Source organism: Mandrillus leucophaeus, unplaced genomic scaffold (assembly GCF_000951045.1).
Source record: "Mandrillus leucophaeus isolate KB7577 unplaced genomic scaffold, Mleu.le_1.0 Scaffold1262, whole genome shotgun sequence".
Lineage (NCBI taxonomy): Eukaryota > Metazoa > Chordata > Mammalia > Primates > Cercopithecidae > Mandrillus > Mandrillus leucophaeus.
The window spans coordinates 475,296-487,099 of NW_012101010.1; the positions used below are offsets into that span (position 1 = coordinate 475,296).

Below are 11,804 nucleotides of genomic sequence, written 5' to 3' on the forward strand. Positions count from 1 at the left end.
TTGATGGGTGCAGCACACCAACATGGCCCAAGTATACATATGTAACAAACCTGCACGTTATGCACATGTACCCTACAACTTAAAGTATAATAATAATAAATAAATTAAAAAAAATACTACAATTTTGGAAGAAGGGCAAGGCAGATATTAGGAAGATGATTTAGTCTCTGCATTTTTTTGGATAGGCAGAAATTAGTGTTAAAACAACAGCGGTCATCTATTTGCTCACGAATCTGGAGTTCGGACAGGGCTCAATGAGGATAGCTCATGTCTGCTCCATGCAGGATCAGCTAGGAGGGTCAACTAGGGACTGAAGGATCTCCTCAGTAGACAATTCACAGGTGGCAAATTGGTGCTTTGTCCTGGGGACCCAGGTTCCTCACCATGGGCTACTTGGGCTTCCTCTCTTCCTTGCAGCTGGCTTCCAATAGTGAGTATCCCAAGAGAAAAATAAAAAGCCTATATTGCCTTGTATGACTTAGCCTTGTAGCCACAGATGGATCCTTGATTTCTGACTCTGGCCAGAGGGATTATGATACTGACATTTATTTTTGTAGAGAATACAAAAGGAAGAAACGTTTTACAAAGAAGATAAGTTCAGCTTTGGGCTGAGTTTGAGGGATCTGTGGAACATTAATAGAGATGTCCAATAGGCAGGTGCATATACAGATCTGGAATTCAACAGGGCAGTGAGAACTAGAGTTATAGATTAAGGGGTGGCCACCATGTAGGGAAGCGTTGAAGCCGTGGAAGTGGGTGATATTGCTAGTAATTAGAGAAGTGCAAATTAGAGTGCTAGAATTAGAGAAGTGCAAAAGGAAGACCAAATAAAGCCCCAGTGGAGCCACATTGAATGTGGCCATCATGGGGGTGTAGGTGAAGGAAGAGAAGACCGATTATTTCAGGAAAGGGAGTAAGGAGAGTTCAGAAGAGGAAAACCTGGAAAGTGTGTACTCACAGAGACTGTATCAGTTGTTTATCACTATGTAACAAACCACCTCTATGTAACAAACCACCTCAAAACATAGTGACTTAAAACTGTAACAACTGAATATTCTCATGATTCTTTGGGTTGACTGGGTGGTTTTCTGTTCTTGCCTGGGTTCTCCTGTGTGGTCAGCTGATGGCTTACTTATGGCAGGAGGGTCTAAGATAGCCCCACACATGTGTCTGGGCCCTGGTGCTGGACCTCTCTCTCTTCTCATGGTCTGTCATTATTTATTAGCCTAGATGATGCTGCATTTACCAGCTGTGTGACCTTGGGGCAAGTTACTTAGCCTTTCTGGGCCTCAAGTTCCATATCTGAAATGTGGTGAGAGCGGTATCTGTGGAATCATAGGGTTGTTTGAGAATGAAATAGAAGATAACGTCTGCAAAGCCCTCAGACTTACATGACATATATTATGTGTGTCTGGCTGTATGTCAAAAACAAAATAAGAGAAATGTGTAAGTATATGGTCTATAAATCACAAAGGAATATTAGACAAGATGAAATTTGGCAAGTCTAAGTAAAAATTGCACCCTAATGAGGGCATTCTTACACTGTGTGTGTGCATGTGCATGTGTGTGTGAAGGATATACATGATGTTAAGAAGAATTTGATTTGATTTTCATCTAATCCTCTCTTGATTTCCACTGTCGTGGTCAAAAGCTGTGTCAAAATTAATGGTGGATTCTTATATTGCTTTCTTTAGGAGGAAATTTATTAATGCGGAGAAGAGTTTTAATCATTAATGCTTGGACGAACAGATTTTTCTCTTAAAGAAGTGAATATTTAAATCCTGCAGTATTAAAACTTTACAGCATCTTTATTTTTTATTTTTTTTGCAAGACTTACAGCATCTTTAAAAAATCGAATAAACAAAATGATAGTTAAATAGATTTATTGTTTATTATTCCCCATACTACAGCTAAAGTTTTCTATTTTCCCAAGACAAACCAGAACAGTGCTTCTTTATTTTCTTCATTAACATTTTAAATTTAATTTTAAAAATTTATTATAATTTTTATGTATACAAAAGGTATATGCATGTGTGTACTCTAAACAACAATAAAGGTTGATTAATAGACATCCATGTGTCTACCACTAAGCTTAAGAAAAAAATAAAGAATTATATAATAAATGGTGGTGTATTCTTTTAGTGATTTAAAAATGTGTTTTTAATTAAATGTTAACAGTAAAATTCAGAAGTGGTGAAAAGTCAGGTATATTTTTTATATATAAGGTATTTAAAAAGAAGAAAATGGAGATTTCTTTCTTCAGAATAAATGCCTCATATTTATAGTTTCCCAACACATGATAGAAAAGAATATGTTTCTGTTCTCTTTCTTTGGTGAATAATAACCCTGGTCCCAAGCTCTCAACATCAAAAAGACTCATGATTGCTCCCCAAATGTTCTTATTTCCATGATTCAATTTAACAAACACAGATGGAGCACCTGCTCAACACCAGGTTTTATGCTAAGTGCCAGGTGGCCAAAAGTGATTAAGAGTCCCTCTGTGCAGGAGTGGGAGGATGGAGACATAGAAACAGATACCTGGCATGATGGCGTAGCTAGTGTGTGTAAAGTACTGTACAGGATGACCAATGAAGGTGCGGTCAGTGCTGTTGGGGATGAGAGGCTTGGAAAGCTGCCAGGAGCCAGGGTCTATGTTGTAATCGCTGATTTACCTAAGTCACTCTCCAGACCTCCTTCCTCTTTGTTTTCTCAGCATGTAGTACAGAAGCTAGTTGGGCACATAGCAGGTGCTCAATAAATATATGTAGAATGAGCAAATAATTTGGACCAAAAAAGATCAGTAGGAGCCAGGAAGAGAAAACAGCATGTACAAAGAGATATTTATCATGTAGGTAACACATTTTTTGGCAATGTGGAATAGAGCTTTGTTTTTTATGTTTTAAACATTCTCCTCTCTGCTCTTTACTAGGATATTGACAGCACTGATCATGACAGATGGTGTGAATACATTATGTATCGAGGACTGATAAGGTGAGCACAGGGGTTTGATTTTGTTTTTAATCTATTATTGCTGCAATCTTTTGGGTCTATCTGAGAAGAAAAAACAACTTTATGGAAGCAATTAATTTTTGTTGCTTTTTATAAACATTGATTTGACTATACAGTTTAACATCTTTTTCAAGGCATAGTCTCATAATTTACAAAAGTAGAAATAGCTTAGCAAATTAAGCTTAATTGTGTAACAGGATACTGTGTAGGCTATTAAGCAAGGTGAGTATGTAACTGTCAACACATATGAGGAATGGCACCATTTTTGAATGTATGGTTTAGTGGAAACATCATAGACCATTGGATGAGAAAGTCCTGGGCTTGAGTTCCAGGCTTGCCAGCTTCTAATCAATAATCCTGGGTAAGTTAACTAATTTGATGGGGCCATTACTATGCTGTAGTGAGATCTCTAGATAAATTATATTAAAAAAATCATTCCACATAAAAATATAATCCAAGTATATCATATACATGCATATGTGTGTGTATGATATACTTGGATAATATACATTTGGATACATACAGTCATGTGCTGCTTAATGATATCTTCAGTCAACAACAGACCACATCTACAATGGTAGTTTATAAGATATAATATCATACTTTTACTGTACCTTTTCTATGTTTAGATACACAAATACCATAGTATTACAGTTGTCTACAATATTCAGTACAGTCACATGCAGTACAGGTTTGTAGCCTAGGAGCAATAGGCCATACCATGTAGCTTAGGTGTGTAGTAGGCTATACCATCCAGGCTGGTATAAGTGTGCTCTATGGTGTCCACACAATGATGAAACCACCTATGACACATTTTTAAGAATGTATTCTTGTTGTTAAGTGACACATGACTGTATACATACATATGTGATCCAAAATAATACAGCTGAGATTTTAAAATTCAAATATGTAACCATACAAATCAGTTTTGAAGGCAGTATTTGTATCAATAAAGCAAGGAGCAGTTTAATACCAAAAAAGAGGGACTAACCATTCATTCATTCACTCATTCATTTATCCAATAAGTATTTTCTAAATCCTCTTTATGTACTGGGTATTGTTCTCAGGAGTGGGAATACAATAGGAAAAAAACAAAATCCTTGACTGTCATAGAACTTACGTTGCAATGGAAGGAGACATAAAATAAGCAGACAAGAAATGACAGGCTATGACAGGTGGAGATACGCATGGTGAAAGAAAAATAATAAGTCCAGGTGAGAAGGTAGGGTGTGCTGGGGGTGGCTGTGGTAGGTTATAAAGAGTGGGCAGGGTATGCTGGAGTGACTTCTGGGCAGCACCTCAAGTGGAAGGAGGGACCCCACCTGTGTATACCCTGAGGAAGAGCACTTCAGGCAGGGGAGGCAGGGAAAGTTTGAGAGAAGGATGCTGGACGTTGTGGGGCAAGATCAAGAAGGCCAGTGAGGCTGGAGTAGAGTGACAGAAGTGATGTGAGTATGGCAGGTGGTAGTAGATGATGTACACAGTGGGTCGATTCAGTGGTTCCTCTACATACAAACTTCTTCCACAGAGGGAACATGCTGGAGACCTTCCCTGAAACACTCAAGGGTTCTCCTGTTAGGACGGAATCTGTCTGGAGATATTTGATTTGAGCCCCCTAACTGCCATCCTGGGGACAATGTGGGGAGCCCTGGTGTGGGCTCCTAGGACAGACTTCTCTGACCCTTAGTCTCTTCTCCATATAGAGCAGTTCATCACCCAAAGGCATCTTGGCATCGCCTGCCTAAAGATAGGGGCCGACATTAATGGATCACTCTTTAAATAACCTTATCTTCTAAGATCTGTGGCCTACATTTATGAGAGAAAATAGTTGCTTTCTGGGATGGTATAGAATCATGGAGTCAGCTCCTCTCCCAGTGGGGATACGGCTTGTTCGGTTATAAGTTACAGTCCAGTGAAAGCAAATTGTTAGTTTCTCTTGCTCTAGACCCCATTTGCCATTCAACAAGTATTGATCTAGCAGAATGGATGCCAGACAATAGGGATAAAGCTGTAAACAAAACAGAGAAGGATCCCTATGCTGGTGGAGGGAGGACAGACAAAAATCATGATAAATAATTCCTGGATGATCTATTTTAGAAGATGACGAGGGTAGTGGGAAAAACTAAGCAGGAGAAGGAGCTTCCAGAATATAGAGGTGGGGTGCGATTGTAAGTAGGGAACTGGGTAGGTCTTACTGAGAAGATGACATTTCAACCAAGATTGCAAAGAGGGAGCCATTTGGCCACCTGGCAGAAGATACTTCCTGGTAGAGGGCTGAGCTAGTGCAAAGACCCCAATGCAGGAGTGCTGCATGTGTTTGAGGAAAAGTGAGGCTAGTGTGGCTGGAAAGGGTTGGGTTGGAGTGGGGTGAGGGGCAGTGAGGAGGGAAGGAGAGAGTGTGTGGGCAGGCAGGGAAGAGAAAAAATCTTGTAAGGATCTGTGAATCCTTAGTAAGCACTTTGGACATTACTTAGTAAAATAGTGACCTTTGCTGGTTCTTGGACAACTCCATGGAGCCATATGCTTACTGAGGTGGGCCAAGGAGGCCCTTGAGATGCTAAGATTGTTTCGGTTATGCCACTAACTCAGAAACTCTAAAAGGCACATCACATGCCCAAATAGCTGTGGAATAGATAGCTTGACTATAATTTGGTGTTTCCAAAGTGTTACAGTAGGACTGAAGGTGCTGAAGGGTGAGTTTTGTATGGTATTTTATATCTAAGATTGAAAACACTGTTTCTGTTTAAATATTTGTTAAAGCAATTGTTTAAATGAGATATCAGAAATTCTAGAAAACGACTTTTCATATAGGCTGAAATAGGTATAATTTCATGTTGTAAAAAATGTTGGGAACCAAGGAACAGTGGTATTTATAGTAACTGGTGCCCATAATAGCTCATTGTTGGGCTCTGAAACCTTTATTACCTCTCCTTAGGAGAATGGGATGGCAGAGTGTATATATATATATAAAGTATATATGAAAATGTGATATCATATATAATATATATTTATTTATATATAAATTTAATACTCTGTGACATAACAAAATACCATAGACTGGATGGTCTAAACAACAGAAATTAATTTTCTTTCAGTTCTGTAGATTCTAAGACCAAGATTAAGGTGCCAGCAGAGTTGGCGTCAGGTGAGGACTGTCCCCTTGGGTTGCAGACTTCTTGCCATGTGCCCTCATGGCCTTTCCTTGGGTTGTGCCTGTAGAGAGAGAGTGAGCTCTCTGGTGTCTCTTCTTATTAAGTCATTAATCCTGTAGGATCAGGCCTCCCCACTCATGACCTCATTTCACGTTAATTATTTCCTAGGAAGACCCATCTCCAAATACAGCCACACTGGGGGTTAGAGCTTCAACAAATGAATTTTGGGGGGAATACAAAATAGGAAGATGATTTAAAAAATTCCCATATTAATGAAGTTAGGAACTAGGGTTTTTCAGTTTCTCTCCACAAAACTAATTTTGTAAACTTTCATCTCAATCACCAAGTTCAATGCCCTACATGTAGTAGGTAGTAAGAGCTTAATGAATACTTATTGGACAATAATGGGAGATCCTCTGCTTTAATGGAAGATTTGGATTGTCAGATTCCTCAGTTTCAAGACTTTTCTTGTATCTTTGAAGGCAGTGTCTGTTAAATGGGTTAGAACTTTGATCTTAGAGTTGGGAATAAATAACCTAGATTTACTAAAGACAGTAACCTAGAATTAGACAAAAGTGAACAGATTTAGGACTTGAGCCCAGACAATGCATTAAGCTGCCTGACAGCTCAGAGCTTCATCTGATGTTCAGTCACAGCTCTGCTTACCTTTCCCAGTGGGCAGACTTGCTGTCTCTGTTGGTCCCGCTCTGGGTTTCTGTTTCTATTTTGCATGGAGTTACAGGCATGTGGTTATAGGCTTTGTTTTACGTGCTTCTCTTCTCCTGCCACTCAGGTCCAAGCTCCCATCATCTTTTACCTAAGTTATTGCAGTGGCTTCATAACTTGTTTCCCTGCTTTGATCCTTTCCCTGAAGGTGATTGTCTACCTGGTAGCTGTCACAGACCTCTGCTTCAAACCCTTCTGATGGATTCTCATCTCACTCTCAAAAACAAAAACAACAACAACAAAAGAAATCTGAGGTCCTCATAGTGGCCTGTGAGGAAGGCTTTGCATGTTCCCTCTTATGCACTTCACTCCAGTCATGGTGGAGTTGGCCCCCAAAACACCAAGCATATTTCCACCTCAGGACCTTTGCATTTGCTGTTCCCCTTCCCTAAACACCATTTCTCCAGGATCTCTATGGCTTGATCCCTCTCTTCATTGAATTTTTGCTCTAGTGTCACTTTATTGCAAAGGTATGCCCTGACCATCCACCATAAGATAGTAACCTCTGCTGCTTATCACTGCCTGTTATCCTTACTCTGCATTCACCCCAATACTTACTTATCTATCTCTACTTGACTGATTGTAAACATACATATGTGTTTAATGCATCCTTCCCTACTAGAATGAAAATTCCATGAGGGCAAGACTTCATTTTATTCGTGACTTATTCCCCAACACCCAGAACAGTGCTTGCATGTGGTAGGCACTCCATATATATACATATGTGCTTCATTGAATAAATGAATGACTGAAGCTGACCTAAGTCTTTTTTCTGGAAGAGCACAATGTAATAAAATAAAATGAATTCTTTGTTGTTAATAGTTCCCCCTGTTTTCCACGTGAGCTTCTCAAATAAGAACTCTTTGTATAATGTCTACAAAGTGCTTTGAATTTCCCCAGGAATTGAAAGCTCTCAGCCAAAATAGGATATGGATTTTTTCCCAGATATATAAAAATCTTTGATTTTAGACTTGAAATTTGGCTGAAAATATTCATGTGGCATTTGTATTTTTAAAGGTAAGAAAAAATTTAGGCAAACACCCCTGTCATTCTGAAGAATTCCTGTTATTAGCTCAAAACATGATTGTATGGGAGGCAATTTGCATGGCTAGAATATTCGTTAGTATAAAAAAAATAAATTGCTAAGAATAGTTAATTAAATCTATATACATATTCTTTATTCATTTATATCATATAAGCAATATTTTGCCAATATTTAGATTAACAATTTAACTTAATTCCAGTTGTGATATTCAGAGTAGAGTCAGAAGTGGGAAACTGGCTTAATAACAAAGGTGGTATCACTTGGATCTCATTAGATTTCCATGTAATAATAAAACCTTTACAAATAATTTCTGTTTCTGCTACAGGTTGGGTTATGCAAGAATCTCCCATGCTGAACTGAGTGATTCAGAAATTCAGATGGCAAAATTTAGGATCCCTGATGACCCCACTAATTTTAGAGACAATCAGAAAGTGGTCGTAGACCACAGAGAAGTTCCCAAGAAAATTCATTTTAATCCCAGGTGAGTTCCTTTACGTTGTAGTTCAGTTATAAGCTACCACATCCCTCTATGGAACCTACATATTCCCTCAAAATGAGCTAAAAATTATATCTTCTCCTAGAGGTTTATTCGGGGTAAGGGAGCCTGTGACAAAGATGATAAAATCTGGTTGGGGTTGAAGTTATGGTGTTTGCTTTCTGGAATCAAGAAATATGTTGTAACCTCAGGTTAAAAAAGCTCACATTATCATCATCACCATCATCATAACTGCCACCCCCACAATAGCTAGTATTTGAATGCTCCTATGTCCCAGACCCTATTCTAGGTGCTTTTTGTGTTATCTCAATTAATCCTTATTGGCTGGTCCTCTTATTATCCCTGTTTAATAGATGAGGAAGCTCAAGCTTAAGAACATGAAGTAACTTCACTGGGGTCACATGGCTAGTCAGTGATGGAACTAATAAGTGGGGAGAAAGCCTGTTAGCATCATTGGGTTGATGGGATTCTCAACTCTGGCTGCACATTAGATTCACCTGGACAGCTTTTGAAGAATACCACTGCCTGTTGCAATCTCAGTCTCTGATAAAACAGATGTTAAACCAACAAAGTTCAAAAGAGACAAAGAAGGCCATTACATAATGGTAAAGGGATCAATTCAACAAGAAGAGATAACTATCCTAAATATGCACCCAATACAGGAGCACCCAGATTCATAAAGCAAGTCCTTGGAGACCTACAAAGAGACTTAGACTCCCACACAATAATAATTGGAGACTTTAACACCCCACTATCAACATTAGACAGATCAACAAGACAGAAAGTTAACAAGGATATCCAGGAATTGAACTCAACTCTGCAACAAGCGGACCTAACAGACATCTACAGAACTCTCCACCCCAAATCAACAGAATATACATTCTTCTCAGCACCACATTGCACTTATTCAAAAATTGACCACATAGTTGGAAGTAAAGCACTCGTCAGCAAATGTAAAAGACCAGAAATCATAGCAAACTGTCTCTCAGATCACAGTGCAATCAAACTAGAACTCAGGATTAAGAAACTCACTCAAAACTGCTCAACTACATGGAAACTGAACAACCTGCTCCTGAATGACTACTGGGTACATAATGAAACGAAGGCAGAAATAAAGATGTTCTTTGAAACCAATGAGAACAAAGACACAACATATCAGAATCTCTGGAACACATTTAAAGCAGTGTGTAGAGGGAAACTTTTAGCACTGAAGGCCCACAAGAGAAAGCGGTAAAGATCTAAAATTGACACCCTAACATCACAATTAAAAGAACTAGAGAAGCAAGAGCAAACACATTCGAAAGCTAGCAGAAGGCAAGAAATAACTAAGATCAGAGCAGAACTGAAGGAGATAGAGACACAAAAAAAATCCTTCAAAAAAATCAATGAATCCAGGAGCTGGCTTTTTGAAAAGATCAACAAGATTGATAGACTGAAATGGAGATCTGGAGCAAGATGGCCGAATAGGAACAGCTCCAACCTCCAGCTCCCAATGCGAATGACACAGAAGAAGGGTGATTTCTGCATTTTCAACTGAGGTACCGGGTTCATCTCACTGGGGAGTGCTGGACAATCGGTGCTGGTCAGCTGGTGCAGCCCGACCAGCAACAGCTGAAGCAGGACAAGGCATCACCTTACCTGGGAGGTGCAAGGGGGAAGGGAATCCCTTTAGAAATGGAGACACACAACACCTGGAAAATCAGGCAACTCCCACCCTAATACTGTGCTTTACCAAAGGTCTTAGCAAATGGCACACCAGGAGATTATATACCACACCTGGCCAGGAAGGTCGCACGCCCACGGAGCCTCCCTAATTGCTAGCACAGCAGTCTGAGATCTAACTACACGGCAGCAGCGAGGCTGGGGGAGGGGTGCCAGCCATTGCTGAGACTTAAGTAGGTAAACAAAACCTCTGGGAAGCTCGAACTGGGTGGAGCCCACTGCAAGTCAAGGAGGCCTGCCTGTCTCTGCCTGTCTCTGTAGACTCCACTTCTGGGGACAGGGCACAGCGAAACAAAAATCAGCAGAAACCTCTGCAGATGTTAATGACCCTGTCTGACAGCTTTGAAGAGCAGTGGATCTCCCAGCACAGAGGTTGAGATCTGAGAACGGACAGACTGCCTGCTCAAGGGGGTCCCTGACCCCTGAGTAGCCTAACTGGGGGACATCCCCCTCTAGGTGCAGACCAACACCTCACACCTCAAAAGGTGGGGTACACCCCCGAGACTAAGCTTCCTGAGCAAGAATCAGAAAGCAGCACTCACTATTCAGCAATATTCAATCTTCTGCAGCCTCTGCTGCTGATACCCAGGTAAACAGGGTCTGGAGTGGACCTCAAGCAATCTCCAACAGACCTACAGCTGAGGGCCCTGACAAGTAGAATGAAAACTAACAAACAGAAAGGACACCCACACCAAAACACCATCACTACCTCACCATCATCAAAGACCAAAGGCAGATAAAACCACAAAGATGAGGAAAAAGCTGGAAATTCAAAAAATCAGAGCATATCTCCCTCTCCAAAGGAAGGCAGCTCATCACCAGCAATGGACCAGCTGTACAGAGAATAACTTTGATGAGTTGAGAGAAGAAGGCTTCGGCTGATCAAACTTCTCAGAGCTACAGGAGGAACTACGTAACCAGTGCAAAGAAACTAAAAATCTTGAAAAAAGAATGGAAGAATGGATAACTAGAATAATCAATGCAGAGAAGGCCATAAATGAACTGACAGAGATAAAAACCATGACACGAGAAATATGTGAAAAATGCACAAGCTTCAGTAACTGACTTGATAAACTGGAAGAAAGAGTATCAATGACTGAAGATCAAATGAATGAAATGAAGTGAGGAGTCTAGAGAAAAAAAGGAAAAAGAAATGAACAATGCCTCCAAGAAGTGTGGGATTACGTGAAAAGACCAAATCTACGTCTGATTGGTGTGCCTGAAAGTGACGGGGAAAATGGAACCAAGTTGGAAAACACTCTGCAGGATATCATCCAGGAGAACTTCCCCAACCTAGTAAGGCAGGCCAACTTTCAAATTCAAGAAATACAAAGAACGTCACAAAGATAATCCTTGAGAAGGGCAACTCTAAGACACGTAATTGTCACATTCCCCAAAGTTGAAATGAAGGAAAAAATGTTAAGGGCAGTCAGAGAGAAACATAGGGTTTCCCACAAAGAGAAGCCCATCAGACTAACAGCAGATCTCTCAGTAGAAACTCTCCAAGCCAGAAGAGAGTGGGGGCCAATATTCAACATTCTTAAAGAAAAGAATTTTTAACCCAGAATTTCATATCCAGCCAAACTAAGTTTCATCAGGGAAGGAGAAATAAAATGCTTTACAGATAAGCAAATGCTTAGAGATTTTGTCACCA

General features: G+C 40.0%; 1 protein-coding gene across 1 annotated transcript in view; it reads left to right on the top strand.

Annotated features, from left to right (window-relative positions):
* The window catches only part of CWH43 (cell wall biogenesis 43 C-terminal homolog (S. cerevisiae)), a 113,838-nt gene that overhangs the window by 74,969 nt on the left and 27,065 nt on the right, over positions 1-11,804 (top strand). Inside the window, exons 13-14 of the mRNA XM_011972048.1 lie at positions 2,930-2,991; positions 8,258-8,413. Of these exons, the coding sequence (XP_011827438.1) occupies positions 2,930-2,991; positions 8,258-8,413 (218 nt within the window). The remainder of the gene's footprint in view (positions 1-2,929; positions 2,992-8,257; positions 8,414-11,804) is intronic.